At 46.5% G+C, this 19,313-nt stretch overlaps 1 protein-coding gene across 12 annotated transcripts in view; it reads left to right on the top strand.

The window, feature by feature from the left end:
• The window catches only part of Ppfibp1 (PPFIA binding protein 1), a 148,810-nt gene that overhangs the window by 106,465 nt on the left and 23,032 nt on the right, over positions 1-19,313 (top strand). For 5 of the 12 annotated variants that reach the window (XM_057761843.1, XM_057761861.1, XM_057761868.1 and 2 more), the window contains exons 5-14: positions 2,259-2,345; positions 3,646-3,759; positions 4,586-4,717; positions 9,358-9,450; positions 9,755-9,847; positions 11,125-11,239; positions 12,381-12,413; positions 13,705-13,766; positions 15,113-15,188; positions 18,383-18,537. In XM_057761843.1, coding sequence (XP_057617826.1) covers positions 2,259-2,345; positions 3,646-3,759; positions 4,586-4,717; positions 9,358-9,450; positions 9,755-9,847; positions 11,125-11,239; positions 12,381-12,413; positions 13,705-13,766; positions 15,113-15,188; positions 18,383-18,537 — 960 coding nt within the window. The remainder of the gene's footprint in view (positions 1-2,258; positions 2,346-3,645; positions 3,760-4,585; positions 4,718-9,357; positions 9,451-9,754; positions 9,848-11,124; positions 11,240-12,380; positions 12,414-13,704; positions 13,767-15,112; positions 15,189-18,382; positions 18,538-19,313) is intronic. The other 7 variants (XM_057761915.1, XM_057761905.1, XM_057761889.1 and 4 more) reach the window with 3 other exon arrangements.

Below are 19,313 nucleotides of genomic sequence, written 5' to 3'. Positions count from 1 at the left end.
CTGATCCTCTAAGCTAGGCACAGCCTTTAGTCATTTCAATTAGAAGGCTCTAGACAGGGAAGAGCAGCTGAAGGCCAGGACTCAATTAGTCCTAACACTAGAGAAAGGAGGGAGAGTAAAAGGGGTGTCTCATACTCTTGTCTTAGGGTTCTGTTGCTCTGGAGAGACACCATGGGGGACTTAGCGGTTTAAGAGGTTTAGCCCCTTATCATCATGACGGGAGGCGTGCAGGCAGGCATGATGCTGGAGAAGGAGCTGGGAGTGGAAAAGGAGCTACTTCTTGATCCCACAGGCAACAAACAGGAAGTGGTCTGAGACACTGGATGTACTTGAGCGTATATGAGACTTCAAAGCCCATCCTCACAGTGACACACTTCCTCCAGCAAGGCCACACCTCCTGACAGTGCCACTCCCTGTGAGCCCATGGAGGCCAATTACATTCAAACTACCACATCCCTGCTGTGTTTCAGAGTGACAGTTTTATGTGTCTTGCTCTTTAATGCCTTGGATATGAAAAAAAAATGGAAGAAAATGCCAGGCATAGTGACACACACCTTTCATTCATCCCAGCACCGAGATGCACAGGCAGCTGAATCTCCACGAGTTCGAGGTCAGCCTGATCTATATAGTGAGTTCCAGGACAGCCAGGGCTTCATAGGAAGGCTATGTCTCAAAAAAATAAATAAAATAAAAATGGTGGGGGAAAAATGTCTATTTCCTTGGAAACTTGTACTATGTGTTACAATACCAAATAGGATTAAAAAAAAAAACAGGCAGGAAGGAGAAGCGTGAGGAAGTAAACATGGAGGAACATTGAGCCCAATGCCAGCATGGTACAAGCTGATGCCCAGGTTTGCCTAGTAGCTTATCATGTTTGTTGTATGAGCATAAACACGTTAGTTGTTAGTTTAACCAAGATAGAAAACGATTATAAAACCGGTACCTAGCTCGTCAGTGCCATCAGGGAAAATGACTTTGGACCGAGTGTTTAAGCCTGGGTGGGGCGGGGGAGCTTCTGAAGGCTTCCTAGATGGGAGCCTCCGTGGAGAGTGGAGAGCTGAGTGAGCAGGGAGAATCCTGGCAGACATCGCTCCTGCAGGCATTGACAGTCCTGTTGGAACCCGGGGATGGAGTGGAGGAATGGGAGGACATCATAGGTCATAATCACTGTTTTACACGCAAACTTAGTGACTGGCGTCCTTCGGGGACAGACAGAGTCTTGTCTTCTGCAGGCTGCTCAGAACTCTGCATGCCCTGGGGCTGTGCCTGTGTCCCCTGGAGCGTTCCTGCAGTCACCGTTAGAGTGCGCGCTAGCTAGCTTTTTGTGAGCTTGGCACAATCTAAAGACATTTGGAAGAGGAACTTCAACTGAGAAAAGGTCCCCGTTATCATATCGGATTGTAGACAGGCCCATGGGCCGTATTCCTAGTTAATGACTGATGTGGAAGGTCAGCCCACTGTGGGTGAGGGCATTCCTGGGCGGTTCGCCTTGGGTTGTATAAGAAAGCAGGTTCAGCGGGCCACGAGGAGCAAACCAGTGGGCAACATTCCTCTAACGTTCCGTTCTTGTCCTGACTTCTACTATGGTGTACTATAAGGTAAGAGAAGTCCTTTCCTCCTCAGGTCGTCTGTGGTCAGTGCTTTATCATAGCAGGGTACTTGTTTTCTGTTTGCTCAGAGTTGGTGTATGATGTGGGATGTCCTTCTGTATCTGTGTTGCTTTTATTGGATAATGAATAAAACCGTTTTGGCCAATGGCTTAGCAGAGTAAAGCCAGGCAGGAAATCTGAACAGAGATATCTAGAGAGAGTAGGCAGAGTCAAAGAGTCACCACGTAGCTGCCAAAGGAGTAACACACCAGAAGCCTTACCGTGGTGATACATAGATTAGCAGAAATGGGTTAATTTTGGATGTAAGAGCTAGCTAGAAGTATGCTTGAACCATTGGCCAAACAGTGTTGGAATTAATAGAGTTTCTGTGTGATTATTCGGGTCTGGGTGACTGGTAAACCAACGAGCAGTCTCTGGTTGCAGGCGTAGTTCAGGCAGTTGTGACTAGATGCTTCCCTGTTTGTACGTGCTCACTTTCCCTGTCATACTTATCTGAATGGCATTAATCCTCGCATCTTCCATTCACAGAAGTGACAGCTGTGCTGATTTAATTCAGGCCCTTTCGATGTAAAATATGTCAGTCTTCTGATTCGTAACATGTCAATTCTGAAGGAGAGTTGAGCTTATCTATGTTATTTTCTTGCTCAGACAAATGGACATCTGCCTGGGAATGGAGACGTCTATCAAGAAAGGTTGGCACGTCTGGAAAATGACAAGGAATCCCTCGTTCTTCAGGCAAGTGGTACTTAAAGCCATTCCCTTCTCAGGACATGTAACGTAGAGTCACGTATGTGTTGAGCACATTGCACCTGTAGTAAACGTGCCATCGGACCTGACTTTACATACATTTGAACTAGAAACTCAGATCTGTGAATACCTGTAGTGTAAAAATCTCAGCCTGAATATATGTTAACCTTCCAGCTTTGAAAATGATACATGAACCAAACAAAGCAGCCCGGGTGGAGCCTGCTGTTGGGAACTGCTGTGGGGTGTTTGCTTGCTTGCTCATGGTGTTTCTGAGTACAAAGCAAATGTCTTCATTTTTGTTCTTTGAACTAACCAGATCAAAGTGTGTTTACTCAGCTGGTCATTCCTGAGGAGAGCCCTGCAGATCTGCATGGGACCTGGAGGACCAAAGATGAACCCCACTGTTTCTGGAGACATTTGAGTGTTGTGTGCAGTTGGCCTTTTTCTTTTTCCTTTGTGGTTCTGGGAGCCGAACTCAGGATCCTACACACTGGAAACAGTACACCGCTCTTCACCCCGCCCTGGCTCTGAGCAAATCTGGGACCACGCTGATGTTGAAAGAGTTTATAGAATCTGAGTTCTTTACTCGTTTTTGCTCCCATTATTATTGAAGCGTGAGATCTGCGTGGTCCTTAATGTCTATTTCAAGTGCGGGTCTCATTCCCTCTGTTGCCCTCTAACCTTAGTTCTTTACCATCACCTCAGAAATCAACAATTTTTTATAGAGTCTTATTACTGAAGTGATTTTAATATGTAAAGTAGTGCATATTTCTGATCCACACCAAGTTTCTCCTAACTGAATAGGAATCTTTAAGTCATACGGCAACATAGGGCCTACCTAGCATGCACAAGGCCCTAGGTTTGATCCACACAAAACAAAGTGAAAGACCATTGTCATCTTGTTAAATCTGGGATGTCTTCAACCACCATGAGTTGTAAGCTGAGACTGCGCATTCATTTCCCGGTTGCCCAGACCCAAATAATCACACAGAAACTATAACATTTGGTCAATGGTTCAGGCATATTTCTAGTGAGCTCTTAACATCTTAAATTAACACACTTCTATTAATCTATGTATCACCACAAGGCTGTGGCCTACTGGTAGGGTTCTGGCATCTTTCTCCTTCAGCAGCTTCTTGGTATCTGCAACCAATAAAAGCAACACATATCCCAAAGGACATCCCACATCAGTGAGTGATGGGTCTTATTGTTCCACTTAGGGAATGAAGCATGCTTTGGGACCCAAAGCCTTTCAAACTATCTGCCGCCCTTTGCTTTAAATTAACAGGTGAGTGTATTGACAGACCAAGTGGAGGCTCAGGGAGAGAAGATTCGAGATTTGGAGTTCTGTCTTGAAGAGCACAGAGAGAAGCTGAACGCCACTGAGGAGATGCTGCAGCAGGTATGGGCTGGAGCTGGTGGGGGAAGGGCTTGCCGAATTCTTTTACCGGAGGTACAACATTCCTGTCTGGTGTCTGCAGCAGTAAATTCCAGAATCCCACCAACTGGTGTATTTAGAGTCTAGGAGGAGCAGAGTCTAAAAGCACAGATTTAGGAAGTTAGACAATTAGAACAGATACAATGTTATAGTCTAAAAACAGAGACATACAAAGTTAGACATCTAGAACAGAATACAATGTTACAGGAATTGTAAATTGATCTTTAGTGTTCATATTATTTCCAACTCCCAACCATGAGATGATAAAAACCACATGTGACTTGTTTTTAGGCAAAAAAAAAAAAAAAAAAAAAAAATTCACACATGCGTGCATTCATGTGCACACACAGGGCTTGTGGATTAAGAAGCGTGGTGATGCAGTGGACAAAGTGCACACGGAACACGTGGAACACATGGAAACCAAACCGCATCTGTTGCATGTCTGCTGCTGTTGCCTGCCTGCCTGACTCGACAGGCTCGCGACCTCTCAGTCCCTCCATTTCCAGGTCCCTAGAAACCCTGATCAGTGCAGGGATTGTCTCCTAGTCCCTGGCACATAGCAGGCACCGTGTACAGCAGTGTTGCCATCAGGCTTAGCAGTGTAAGCAAAAGCTGCATCTTCTTGACAGCCTGATGCTGTGTTTAGAAGAAGGTCACCAGAGACCATGGTCCTCAGCAGTGTGGCGCGCGGCCCTTATTCTTCACCCACAGACCTAATTGTTGCTCTTTGCAGTCATGACAGAAATTTATAATAAAATGACGTGCGACTATTGGTCTGCAATTCTAATAGGAACTCCTGAGCAGGACCTCGTTAGAAACACAGAAGCTGGAGCTCATGGCCGAGGTCTCTAACTTGAAGTTAAAGCTGACAGCTGTCGAGAAGGACAGACTGGATTATGAAGACAGATTCAGAGACACGGAGGTGAGTAGTGTGCGGTTCCCCTCCCCACTTAGCCCGCTCGCACACATTCCCAAGACAGTTTGAAGTTCCCAGAGGTGTGAGGGACGGTAGCTAGTCACATTATGCTCTCATCCTGTTTCCTTGTAAGAAGTTTTCAGTTTTGGGGTGTAGCTCGGTGATAGATGTCATGATCATGGCTCACTAAACCCTGGGTTTTATCCTCAGCACCACTCCAAAGACAGAATACGCCAGAGGTGGTGGCACGTGCCTGTGATCCCAACACTTGAGAGATGGAGGATGAGAATCGGGGGTTCAGAGCCAGCCTCCATAACATAGAGAGTTTGAGGGTAGACTAGACACCCTAAAACCCTTGTCCCAGAAAAAATAAAAATAATAAATAAAAAGAACTAGAATAAACCTTAATCACATAATTTCTTCAGGAATTGCTAGTTCCAGTTTTGTGTTTGTTTTTTAGAGATTTTGTTTGTTTGAAATATTCTGTAGAACTAGTTTTTCCTTTAAGATATTTGTGGCACCTGGCTGACAAAACCATGCTGGTTTTCTCAATTTGAAGTAATTTAAGTACATGTTTTACCAGTTGTCCTTAGTTGGGCCCACTGGGCATTTACTATGTCTTAGGGGATTTGTTCACGTATAGAAACCTCGTGTTAAACATTCACAGAATCCCAGCTCTTGACTTTTAGTACATTTCACATGTAAATCATCTAATTAACTAAAATTCTCTGTGTTTTATGAAATTTAGGGGGTCTCCTACAATGAAAAGTACCTGTGGGGAGTGGTATAGTAGCTCAGCAGTTAGCTTGTGGCTCATGCAGAGGGCTGGAATTTGGTTCTCAGGACCCAAAACGGGGGGCTCAAAAATCACTTTCTCTGTGGACGGACACGGACACACACACAGAGGACGTCTTTGGACGGGGACACGGGGACACACACGGACACACACACGCAGAAAGTCTTTAAAGTACTTGCAGCCAAAGAAACTTCGCTGTTTCTTCTCTTGTCGTATTGTTAGTCTGTGCGTTGGGGAGAGACGAGGACATCTGTTCGTTTCAAGTCTTGGTTTAGGATGAAGCCTAGGGCTGAGGGTGCGGCTAAGCGGCAGGACCCTTTTCCAGCACATGCAAGGCACTGAGCTCAGTCCCGGGCACCACAGCAGGAAGAGAAGGGGAGGAAGAAGTGACTGAAGGAGCCGCAGAAATCCCTTCTCGGGGCACCACCTCTGCCTTTTCTGTTTCCTTTCTTGGTTAAGGGTATGGGGCGGTGTCCTCGGTCAGAAGATGAGTGCTAGGAAGGAGAGGGAGCAGGGTTGGTTCCTTTTCTCTCCCTTCATGTCAAATGTCTGCATATTGACTCTGTGTAACCAATACCATGTGACGTCACGCTTGAGATGTTACAACTTGTTCCACTGTCATTTCTAAAATAAAGTTTCCCATCCAGGATCGATTACAGTGGAAAGCCTTGGTTGTTTGCCTCCTTTGTGGCAAAAAGAAATAGCCATCTTGATTCACATTCTAACCTTGAAATTGCTTGTCAGTCCCTTTTAAGAGCTCATTCCACGCTCATCAAGACGCATGGCCCAGTCTCTTAGAAGTCTTTTTCAAGACAAGGCTTCTCTGTGTAGCCCTGCCTGTCTTGGAGCTTGCTCTGTAGACCAGGCTGGCCTTGACTTCGGATATCCACCTGCCTCTGCCTCCCGAGTGCTGGGATTAAAGGTGTGCACCACCACCGCCTGCCTTCATTTTAATACTTGCTACAGGAATCTGCTAAGATGTTTTCCTTTCCTTCACCCTGTCATCGCTGACTGCACACTTAAGTCCCGGCTGGAGCTACGATGGACTCTTCCACGGGTGGAGCTGGGAGGAGGCTGCCCACACCACGTAGGCAAAGTTTAGTGAAGTCTTCCCCATATGCTGCTTAGTTTAGTCTGGGTGTGAGGTTAACCCGTCAGGGGAACAAACTGCAGCCGGTGTTCTTGGCCTTTTTGGTAGGATCCCAGGGCCGCACCTACATCGCTTGAGTCTGCCTGCGTTTTGTACCGTGCCTTGTTTTTCCCGTTTCCGTTCTCCTCATGTGTGTGCCAAGTCACACTGTGAGCACACTTCCGGGAAACACAATCCCTGATCGTTTCCTATGAATAATCCAGGCTACTGATGAAATGGAGTGCACATATTCACAGGGCAGATTGCAGAATATTATTGTGATTTTATATAAAAATAATCAAAATAGCCTCCAAAGGTTGAAATAGAAGGAAATATGTAAATGTTCTGGCTCAGTGTTTCCTTAAAAATAAAACATTTACCTAGATATTTCTGTAATCCCAAATCTGTTAACACTATTTGAGAATTTTAGAGAGTCTGGATATTAGTTTCTAAGAAAATGTTGAAGTAAGGAACACTTACAGGCATTTCCAAAAGAGTACTGCATTAACATCTTTAAACCTTGAAGATTTAGGACTTGTCTGTCCTGGAACTTGCTAGTGGGAATTGGTTGGCTCATTCAATAGCGCCCCCTTCTGGTATGAGCGTAGATGGCTGAACCACAGAGCTTTGCAAGGAGCCTGAACTGAAGCTAATTGAGGTAGTTTATAGCCCATCTAATAAATATTATATAGTGCCATGTTTTCCAGTCAGACTTGTTATGGGCATATCTGACTTCTTCCATGTTGGAACTTTAGAGTCATATTTAATGCATCACTACCAAAAACAACTGGGTAATCTTCTCTTCCTCTTCCTCCCTCCCTCCTTCCCTCTCTCCCTTCCTTCTACTCTCCCTCTCTCTTGCCTCCCTCCTTCCCTTCCTCCCTCCCTCCTTTCTACTCTCCCTCTCTCCTGCCTCCCCGCCTCCCTCCCTCCTCCCCTCCGTCCCTCCCTCTTCCCCTCCCTCCCTTTCTCCCTCCTTTCTACTCTCCCTCTCTCCTGCCTCCCTCTTCCCCTCCCTCCCTCCTCCCCTCCCTTCCTTTCTTTCTTACGTTGTTTTTTTTGAGACATGGTTTCTCTTTGTAGCTCTGTTTGTCCTGGAATCCTGAAACTCACTCATAGACCAGGCTGGCCTCTGGCTCCCTAGTGTGCTGGAATTAAAGACATGCACCACCATTGCCTGACTTGCATAAGGGAAAATGACCCCCATGTATAGTTCGGTTTCCGTAGTTGTTGCATCGTCTTTGCAGTCAGCACAGAAGAAGTCGGCAGTGTTTACAGCAGTGCCTGCTGACCGTAGCTGAGTCTAAAGACCAAGGGGAGGAGGGCCACTCCTGACTTACGTGCAGGGAAGATGAGCAAGTGAGGGAAACTGACACTTCTTAAATCCAAATTCAGAATATTTGGGCAAATTTTGAAAGCACATTTTTAAAGTGACAGTAGAAATGGTGTTAAATTATATTGTTATGGAACATTTGGATTTTTAAAATTTTGCACATATAAAATTACATTATTGTATTGGATATATGAATATGTCAGCACACACGTACACACACACACACACAAGACTTTCATACACCTTCAGGTTGAGATTCTTAGTTTAAAGAAATTTGAGTCTTTATTTTGTAGACTAGGCAAACAATTAGGAGAAATCTTCAAATTACTACTAATGTGTCACAGAAAAGGGTCTTCAATGGCTGTGCCAGAGAACACCTCTAGTTCATGTGACAGGGTGGGGTCCGTAGATAGTCTGAATACAGAAATGGACTCTGAGTGGCTTTGGGTTGGATGTTAGACTGCCTTTGTGAGTTGGTCCCATTTCCATCATGTCCTAGAAAGTACTGACTGGAATCACTAGTCACAGCCCCAGTGAGCCATTTGTCTTTGTCAGGTTGTTCTGTGCACGTGCCCATGAGGAATTGTCTTGCTTGACCCAGTTGGTGTAGGCAGGCCCAGCCCACTGTGGGGCCTCCATCTCCTGGGCTGTATAAGGAAGCTAAGCTAGCGTGAGCCAGGTGAGCAAGCAGTGAAGGAGCCAGCCAGCCAGCAGCATTCATCTGGTTCCTGCCTCCAGCTCCCAGACTTGGCTTCCCACCCGCAGTTCCCCCAGTGGTGGACTGTGACCTGGAAGTGTAAGCCCAAGAAACCCTTTTGGTCAGAGCGTTTTATCGTAGCAACAGAACAGAAACTCAGGCACATCACTTGACAGACACGACAGGCTATAAAGAGTCTCTTTTAACCCGCAGTTTTAGAGCGTTTAGTCCAGGACGAGTGGGCCCCGTTGCTTGTGAGCCAGCGTTGAAGCAGCACATTGTCGTGGAGTGCATGGCAGGGAAAACCACTTACCTCGTGACCAGGAAGCAGAACAGGGGAAGGCGCCAGGGTCCCACAATCCCGTCGCCCTGCAGGCCGTACCTTCCAGCACCACGCTGGGCACCTGGTCCAAGGGTTCTAACACCAGCGTTTTCCTTGTCAGAATCATGGCTGCATTCGTTTTTATCGGCCCAGCATTAGGGGCAGAGATCCTGGAAATTTAGGTTAGGGTTTTAGCGGATGCGTGGTTTGACTGTCGGGTAGATTTCACTAGATCTCCCCTTGTTGGGACTGGTTCTCACAGCTCATCTCCGAGGAGCTGTTGCTGGCCTAGGGCCTCCTGGCTACTCCTTTGCTAACGGTGCTTTACCCTTTTCTAATTAATTATTATTATTCTTTCTTTTTGGACAGGGGCTGATACAAGAGATCAATGATTTGAGGTTAAAAGTCAGTGAGATGGACAGTGAAAGACTTCAGTATGAGAAAAAACTTAAGTCAACTAAAGTAAGTTCTCTCGGGGGGGAAAAATAATTTTTAAGCATGGTCTACCATTCTGTCAACAATCTTATAAAAAAATATTTTCCAACTAGCACATGATAACGAACACATCATCCAAGTACACAGTGTTTCCCTGAAGCTGGAGACGCTGAGCTCACTAGAGTTCTCAGTACAACCCGAGGCTTGGTTAACTGGACGGGACACGGCCTGCTGTTTCTGTAGCCAACCCTCTCTATGAACTGGTGCTGTTTTCCTGGTTATTTAGCCTGTCTTTTTCTGCCTCGCTCTCTCTCCTCTGTCTCTCTACCAGTCTGTAATGGCCAAACTCTCTAGCATGAAAATCAAGGTGGGTCAGATCCAGTATGAGAAGCAGCGGATGGAGCAGAAGTGGGAGTCCCTGAAGGTGGAGTAGACGTTGGTGGGAGCCCCGTGGCTGTTGCCTCTTGGCTTGTGTCGTTTTTGCCGTGATGGTGTTTTTAGCAGCATGCATATTCATTGTGTGTGTTTGCGTATGTGTGTGTGTCACCTGTTTATTGAGAATACATACACCCTGACTAAAAGGACAAACATCTCTAATGTCACTAGTGAGCAGGTAAAATATAACACTATTAGCGTATACGCTTATTTCTTGGACTGTCTGGCCCCTAAGCATAATAAGACAGTTGTTGGAAGTTCACCTGGGGAAGAATTCATTTCAATAACTGGAGCCTGCTCTCCTCTGTTAGGGTTTTCTGGAAGGTCAGTGTGGATGAGTTCCCCCTTGTGAAGGGGAAGAGAAGCCGCTGCTTAGAAGTCCTGCAGGGAGAGGGGTCGGTACCTCCTGCAGGGTTGTGAAGGTTTCTGAACTTAACTCTATCCTTGCTATAAGTCAGGTGTACAGGGCCACCTTGGCGTCCTGGGTGGATTTTTCAACACTGTGTGTCCAGATAGCTGAATGAAGAGTCTGAGAGTAAATCCCACACTGAATAAGAGGCGGGCATGTTGTCATTGCACAACTGGTGTCTACGTCAGATACAGCCTGCAAAATACGAATTTGCTACGGCTAGAATTTTCTAAAGCAAAACTGAAATTTAAAATGTTAACGAATACATCAGTGGCCTCAGAAGCTTTTGCAGGCCCACCATTTCAGAAGGAAGACCTAAATCCTCTTTTTCTAGATTCCCCTTTCCCATTGCAGCAGGAGTTTGTCTTTCTCAGTGATCTAGAGCACGGTTTGGTCACAGCCACCCCCAAATTGCCTCCCCTTGGCTACTGAAGCCCAGTGGTTATCCCAGAATCACGAGTCGCCTTGAAATGCTTGAGGAAGCCAAGCAAGACATTTTGAGTTTATATTTTATTTTGCTTTTATGATAAGTGACTAACATTGGCCATCTCCTTCGACTAACTTGGCGACTTTCTGATTTAATGTAGGCCAACTTTAGGGAATACCTTGCCCTGATTATGCTTTTGTTTCGTCTTACACTTGCTCACAAACCTGAAACAATGACACCGTGATGATTACAAATTAGTCATATTAATAGTGCTCCTCATTGCCTCTGTCTAATTTGTGTTCACGTGTAAGTTTTCCAGAGTTTTGTCTCATTCCCAGAGTCTTGAGTTGACTTTAAGGGCCAGTATGCTCTATAGATACTCCTCTTCCGCCATGGTCTCCTGTATTAAAATGAATCTGTAACTTTGTAGGATGAATTGACATCTTTAAAAGAGCAACTGGAAGATAAGGACTGTGAAGTCAAAAGACTGCAGGAGAGACTGGTGTGCAAGACCAAAGGAGAAGGGGTGGACGTCCTCGATCGAGGTGAGACCAACGGTCTAGCGCTTGATTCCTCGCTCTGTGAAGGTCCTGTGGGCTACAGGAGAGGAGCTGGCGGTGCACAACAGAAAGACAGCCCCAGTGACGTGTGGGTCCAGTGAGGGGCACACAGCTGCCGCCCCAGCTCGTGGACACTGAAGCAGAAGGATCGTAGTTGGCCACCAGGCTGCATGACACAGGGAGATCCCCATTTGTTTTTTTTTTAATCTTGGAATATGTATAATATCTGGAATACTAGATCAGATTTTACCTTCCCTTTGATACATCTGTGCATACATAAATATGTCCAGTGGCACCATGGTGCCGGACATGAGAGCAGTTTCCGGGTTTGGACAGCCAGACTCCAGCTGTATCTTATATGGAAACAAGTAGCATTTTATCCATTTTCTTTCCCATTAGAAACTCAATTTCTCAAGCCTTAGACATGGGCTTTCCTTCCCGAGTTTCGACATAAGTAAAATCATGTTATAGGTCATTCAGAAATAGACCCCAGTTTTAGGATTGGATCTGCTCTACCACTGAACCATAACGGCAGTCCCACGTTTAGAGTTTATGAGTAGAGTGAACACTGAGTGAGTGCATGTGGGCTACAGGTGTGTTTGGAGAGTGCTGTCCACATAGAACCGGTTGGAACCGGTCTGAACTGCCTGCTGTCTGTCACTTCAGAACCAGCTAAGTTCAGGGTCTAGGAACCTCCTGACAGTCTGCTCCTGATACCGTGTCATCAGTGAACTGTCTCCTGGCATGGGGACTTGAGTGCTCCATTTGGCTGCGGCATGGAGTTAGGAGGACCAGGTGTCAGACTGGCATTTGGGAAGATCTACCAGAGTGGCCCTGGCCAGTCCACATCACGGTTGGCTGGCCCTGTGGGCCTGACTTTCACACAGAAAGCTGAAGCTCAGATGCAGCAACTCGACAGACTGCACAGCGGCTCCTGCACCTCCTGTGCTTCTGCACGTCCTGCGCGGCCAGTCCCCACGTCGTGCGGTAGGGCCTCATACCCTGGCTTCCTTTGCAGTTAGTGTTCCAGCATCTAGGTAAAAGGAAGCCAAATGATAGGACTTTTAAGGTAGAGTTTTTATTGCAATGTGTGCTAACTTCAAATCCAATGGGTTTTCCTGTGCAGATGAAAATGTTAAAAAGAAGCTCAAGGAGAAAAGTAAGGTTTTCAGTGTCTCTCCATCAGCCTCTCGTTAGCCAGCAGCACCACCTCGTTCTTTGCATGTTGAGAACATTTCTGTCCGTAAACATCTGCAGCTGCTTCATCAACGAGCCCCCATTTCTTCACGGTGTGCAAAGTAGAGGCTAGACAGACAGACTGTAAAGTAAGGAGGGTAAATCACGTCATAGGTTTTCCCTGCAGCCCGTTCACTTCCCAGAGTGCAACAGGACGCACGGAGAAGTGAGCTCAGAAAGTGTGCGCTCTGTGGTGCGGGTGACAGAGGTGCAGGAGACAAGACAGAGCACACATCTGGGGAGACTCAGCTCTCGTGGCCACAGCGCCAGCTTGTGCTGAGCTTTGCTCTGTCTGTTTGGAAACTCGTTATTTAGCTGAGGCCTACGCCGGGGCTTTGTGGAGCCTGGGCTATCTAGTGACATGTAAAGAAAGATAAATCCTTAAGTTGGCTGCAGAGAGTGAACTAACAGGTTAGGGGAACCTGCTTGAAAAGAAACAACAAATGGAAAACAAACCGCAGCCATTCCTAACTGAAAATGTATTGGTACAGTTTTTAAAATTAGCAGATTCTCTCCTCCTCCACGAGCTGGTAACTTTAGCTGAATGTTTTCCTGTTTCTGTATTTTAATTGTAGGTTCACTTTGGGTTTAAATGTTCATTTTTATTAAAAAGTGCCTTAAGTTTTCATTTTTCAAGTAACACTCGTGTTTGGCGACCATATTTTCAGGAAAGTCACACTCTGCACACCGTGGCTGTTGGGTCTTGCTCTCTGTTTTAGAACAGCGTTAGAAATGGGGCTTGTGGATGAAGCAAGTCACTCTTCCTTCTGTGGAACTGCAGCTGGCTTCTCAGCATGACCGCTCACGTAAACACACGCTCAGGCTCTTACCGTGCCGTCTCCAGCTTGGTCATGACCGAGCCCCATCCCTCTGCCCTGGTCATTGTGAAATCCGCCCGTTGCTCTCACTCACTGCCCACCCATGGCTAACGTTTTCGAGAACTTGGTGCTGTCATTGCTGCTGCGCCCACGTTCCATCCTCGGGGTGTAAAGGGAGACTGTGTTCTTTCTCCAAGAGAGGGCGTCTCCCCGTCCCTGACCCACATCGCTGTCTTTCTGGGGTGACAGCTGTGGGGTGAGGTCAAAAGTGCTCCCCTTTTATCGCCCCTAAGAGAACCCTTGCCATGCTTCCCTTGAGACATTTCGGACAGAAGAGCCGTGACTGCCCTCACAGGTTAGCTGAGATGCCTCCTAACAATGTTGCATCATTTTCAGACATTGAAGTGCAAAAGATGAAAAAGGCGGTGGAGTCCCTGATGGCAGCAAATGATGAGAAGGTATCAAATGAACCTAAGTGTTACTGTTTGTGTGCGCCGCGGCACCACTTTGACTGTTCCACACGGTTCCTTAGCCACTCCAGCTGGACAGGACACACTTAGGATTCCACTGATGTTAGGGACCTTCCTTGTCTCCCCCTGCCCATGCACACTGTCTCAGCGATATCACTTGTGACTGTGTCTGTGTGTACAGAATAAAGAGGCCAGCAGCCTGGGCTCCACGGAGATCCTGATGCCCTCCTTCCCCGTTTGAATTTAGAAAATTGAAACCGTCAGAGTTCTTTCTATTCAGATGAGAGGAGTATGTTCTGGAAATTCTGGGCTAGCATGACCTCTGAAGCGTGGAGCGCCAGCTTCACAGAGGCCCGCACAGCCCCAGAGAAGGCGGGGTTGCTGTCCTCTCATTCCCCACCTCTCATCCCAGGAGCTGTCTTGCTTTCCTGAGAGGTGAACTAACAGGACACGGGCCAGGCCTGTGGTCACTAGGACTCTTGGCTGTGGTCTGTTTTCCTCACTCCTCAACACAGACCTGACCTGGCAGATCTTGGCTGCTTAGCAACCATTGGATTCAGCTTATAACATCAGGACCACTCTCTCCTGGTCCCTTAGTGAGTGGAACAAAGGGACATTTCCCAAAAAAGGCTAATTCCAAGGAGTACAGAACTACAAAATGCCCAAGAGATGGTTCTTCTTTCTCATCACAGCTTTCTCCAATCCTGTTACTCCTTTGCTTTTCTGCTGCTTCCTCTCATCTTTGTTCTCTCTCTCTGTCTCTCTTTGTGTATATGTGTGTGTGTGTGTGTGTGTGTGTGTGTGTGTGTGCGAAAAGTCAAGGTCACACTGACCTCAAGTGTCTTCTTATTCAATCTCCGTCTTATTTTTCAAGACAGTCGGAGACCCCGTAGCTTGCTGACTGGCTGGCCAGCAGGCTCTGGGAAGCCAGTTCTAACTGTCTTTCGTCCCCGCCCCCTGAGTTGCTGGGGTAACAGTCGCCATAGCTGGCTTTACGTGGGTGCTGGGGATCTGCACTCTGGAATTTTATCCACTGGGATCCAACACAAGCCATCGGGCCCCGTGTTGGGTCTTCCCACACTGAACCATCTCACTGGCCCTTGGTTTTGTTGTTGTTGTTGTTAAATGCTGTTACATCAGTTTTGTTTTTGAAGATGGCACGTTGGATCTGTAAGATCAGAGGTGCTGTTTCTGTCTTGGATGCACATAGGAAAAATACAGATATTGCCACTTTTACTAAAGCTTGGGAAATGTTCAAATAGTGTAAAAAATTCACAGCGCTTACCTTTATTGTTTGAAACTGTAGTAGTGGTGATGGCTTACGTTCTTCACAGGATCGGAGGATAGAAGATCTCCGGCAGTGCCTGAACAGCTACAAGAAAATGCAGGACCCAGCAGTTCTGGCCCAAGGTAATAAAGTAAAATGCATCTCTGGAAACCTTCCTACTCCGGCCATGAGCTTACTGCATTTTCTGAGTGGGTGGCTCATCTGTTTATGGACAATGGTGTTGGGAAACACTCGGGCTGATGAGTATTTTGTAGATCTGTGTGTCAGTGAGAGTATCTCTATCAAAGCACTCTAGAGCAAGATCTGTAGTATATGCAGAGAGCCTCAGGTTACGTCTGGAAAGTTCTGGGGGTGGGGAGGGGGTGGTTATGTCGTGAGAGGGATCTCAGTAGGGCTGGTTTGGACATCTGTTCTTAAATAAGTGCAGAGAATCCAGTGAGGGTTTGTTTTGTTTTGTTGATCCAAGAGTTTGAACCTAGGGCCTAGCACATGCTAGGTAAGTGTTTTGCCACTGAGCTACACTGCCAGCCTGGGGCAAGAGGCTGAATATAAAGTTTGCAACGTGACCTTCTCCAGAAAGGGGTTAAGAGGAATGCCACTATCGCAAGCAGGGGAAGTCAATCAAAAGACGCTTGCAGTAATTGTAACTGCAGAGACCCAGTGGATCTGAATCGACCGGATCCATTGAGGTTGTGATATGCTAAATTAGGTGATGGACGCGAAGCTAAGGTAAATAAGTCAGCAGAAGCAGACACTTGTGGCTAAAGGCACCAGGTAAGTGATGGTGCCGTTTACCCAGGCCAAGGAATGCGAGTTCCTCTTTGAACACAGGAAGTTCTGTTGCCTTACCAGCAGAGGGCCATTCTCAAACGTGGAAAGACTGAGGGTCATTTGACACAAACAGAATGTTAGAGTGTTTGTTTACTGTGAACATGTGGGCAGTTGTCACTCTAAAGAGGGTCAGCACTGAGAGCATATCTCTTGAGAGATATTTTAGGTAGGGTTTCTTTTGCTCTGCCAAACACCATGACTGAAAGCAGGTCCTCCGGTGCGGCAGCAGGTCGCAGCTCCTATTCAACTGTATCGCTAGCCCATCCCTGAGACAGGGTTTCTCGCTGACAGTGGAGTTCACGAACTGACTAGATTGGCTGGTCAGTGAGCTCCAGAGATTGCCTTTCTACACCCCTGCCTCTAAGGCTGCAGACCACCATGCCTGGTTTGTAAAGACCTATTTTATTTTTATTTATGTGTATGTGTGTGGATAATGTATGCCACATCTGTCTGTCTCTAAGGTTGCAGACCACCATGCCTGGCTTTTAAAGACCTATTTTATATTTATTTATGTGTATGTGTGTGGGTGAATTCATGCCACCTGTGTGCCAGTGCCTGGGGAGGTCAGAAGAGGGCATCAGATCCCTGGAGCTGGAGTTACAGGCAGTTGTGACTGCCAGTGTAGGGTCTGGAAACCAAATCCTGGTCTTCTTCATGATCACCATGCGCTCTTGACCTCTGGGCCGCCTCTCCAGGCCATGCCTGGTGTTTATGTGGGCACTGGCAATCTGAACTTGGGTCCTCGTGCTTCCGTGGCAGGCAGTTGACTGGCTGAGACTTTCCAGCCCCATGTAGTAGTTTGAAATCAGATATAGCAGGATAGGTTTTCACAAGTCATAAAAGTCATTCCCTGGTATGGTGAAGGAGGTACATAAAAAGTGATTCCTCCCGAAGACATATTTATTTAGTTACTCCTCACAAAACTCTAGACAACATTTAACATCTAGTAAAGTTAAGGTAAAATTATAGTAAAACCTCAGTTTAAAAGTTTTGGTGAGGCTGGAAAGACTGCTCGGTGATTAAGAGCATTTGCTGCTCTTGCAGGGGAGTGGAGTTTGGCTCTCAGCATCCACTCTGGCAGCCCATAACCACCTCCAACTCCAGTCCCAAGGCATCCAACACCCTCTTCTGGGCTCTGTGGACACATGCACACACATACTCATAAATAAAGATAAAATAAATCTTAGTTGGGCATGCCTGTAATCTAAGCACTTGAGAGGTTGAATCAAGATGACCTTGTCTTTGATGCTAGCCTGGACTATGTTATACCAAAACAATTTCTTAAAGAAAAATAAGAAAAAAGAAGTTACGGCGTGTTTAGATAAGTACAGAGTTTGCCATTTGGCATTAGAAGGTAGAGCTTTTAATATCATACTACTTTTTAAGAAAGTGACCATCTACCATTGTGTTGTACAGTTAGTTAGTCCTTTACATCTTGACTGATGGTAAAATTTTTCAAACTTAGTTCTTTGATGGATATGTGGTTTCTTTCTTCTGTTAGGCTCTTCCTACTTTAAAATGGCATAAACGGGTCCTTTTGAAGGATCAGCTGTCATTTTGCTTTTTCTTCCGTCCTTTCTCTTTTTCGTGTATTTTCTAGATCACAGCAGTGATGAGAAGGAATGCATTTAAATGGTGGCTCTGTTGTAGCCCAGAATCAGATGGTCATGCTGGGGTAGAAAGGAGTGCAGGTGGGTGGGTAGGTACACAGAGTAGACAGGTAAGTAGATAGATGATAGGTAGGTGGGTAGATAGATAGAGTAGACAGGTTAGTAGGTAGATCATAGATAGGTAGGTAGATAATAGGTAGGTAGGTATGTAGAGTAGACAGGTAAGTAGGTAGATCATAGGTAGGTAGATAGAGTAGACAGGTTAGTAGGTAGATCATAGGTAGGTAGGTAGGTAGGTAGAGTAGACAGGTAAGTAGGTAGATGGTAGGTAGGTAGGTGGGTATGTACACCTTTTGATCTATCTGACATTTTTTGAGGTAGGGTCTTTTGTAGCTCAGACTGACCTTGAACTTGTTATGTATCCAAGGATGATCTTCAATTTTTGGTTCTTCTGCTCCCACCTCCTGAATGCCAGGATTAAAGGTACAAAACCAAAACAGGCTAAACTAATGTTTATAAAGCCTGGAAATCTTAAAAGAAAATTACAGTGGGTTTTTAAAATAAATTTAGGGGTTTTTAAACATCTTTTGTGTCAATATTGTATCAAACCTGACTCCTTTTGTTAATGTCATTGCTGGGTACTCAGTGTGGCCTGGGCACGGCCTTAGCTGCTTAGAGTTTAAGGTGCTGTACCCTAGGGTCTGTGTTTCCGGTCTCCGTACGATGCCAGGAGCTGTGATTCTTTGTTAACGGTTTGAACTGAGACAGTAGCTCAGCAGCACAGCGCGTGTTCAAGAGAAAGACAGAGAAGGAATGCGTAATCACGGTTTTTCCTCCACAGTGGACCTGAGCGTCATCTGCTTCGTCTTTTCCAGGCCAGGATGGCGAGTGTGACGGGCTGTTCCACTCTAGCTCCATCTCCACCCTGTTGGATGCCCAGGGCTTCAGTGACTTGGAGAGGAGTACCTCCTCTACACCAGGAATGGGGTCTCCCAGCAGGGACCCGTTCAACACAAGCGCTCCAGAAGAGGTACCGTCGGGATTCCGACTTTGTCTGTGTCGAGGGGGCTGTGTCTTTACTGCTTCCCCGGTGACAGTTTCATTTCCTCGAATGTTGTCTCAGCTTCGTAAAGTGCCGCTGCGGTGCAAAGCCGCCTTCATTCCTGCTGTGCTTGCCCATTTGAGCCTGATTTGCTGCATTGCTCCAACAGTCAGAATCTGCTCAGAGTCCTCCAGACTTAGAGACTTGTCTGAGCATCCCTTACTGCCCCTCAGGGCCCAGGCTCCCTGCAGGGCCACTGGGCATGCTGCTCCTCCATAGAGTCTGAGAGGACCAGCGCCTGTCCCAGGATTCCCCAGTGCAGGAGCCCTGAGGTCAAGGCACACTCTGGGACCATCTCATTCACCTGGAGCATGCCACGGTTCCTTCTGTTCACCAGCTCTCCTCTCTTGCTTCCTTCTCTCGTACCTGTTGTTGACGATCCCATAATGAAAAGACAGTGTTCAGCAGTGGATCCCTTTTCCTAGTCACACACACACACACACACACACATGCACACATTCACACACACACACGCACGCACGCACACACGTGCACTGCAGCTCTGGGCCTGGAGCCTGAGGCCGTGTGCGTGCTTGGCCACTGCTCTGCTCTGAGTTCTACACCACTGGTCCTGAGAAGGTAAAAACTGAATTGATTGAAAGTTAATTCAAAAAGAAAACAGCTAACGTTGGACACTCAAATGTTAGTGAGCACCGAAACAGTTCATCAGTCAAGATTTTAGTTATGAAATAAGATACAGGAAG

This window comes from Chionomys nivalis, chromosome 1 (assembly GCF_950005125.1).
Source record: "Chionomys nivalis chromosome 1, mChiNiv1.1, whole genome shotgun sequence".
Classification (NCBI taxonomy): domain Eukaryota; kingdom Metazoa; phylum Chordata; class Mammalia; order Rodentia; family Cricetidae; genus Chionomys; species Chionomys nivalis.
The sequence above is the reverse complement of the archived record's forward strand: the minus strand, read 5'-3'. Positions and strand labels throughout refer to the sequence as shown.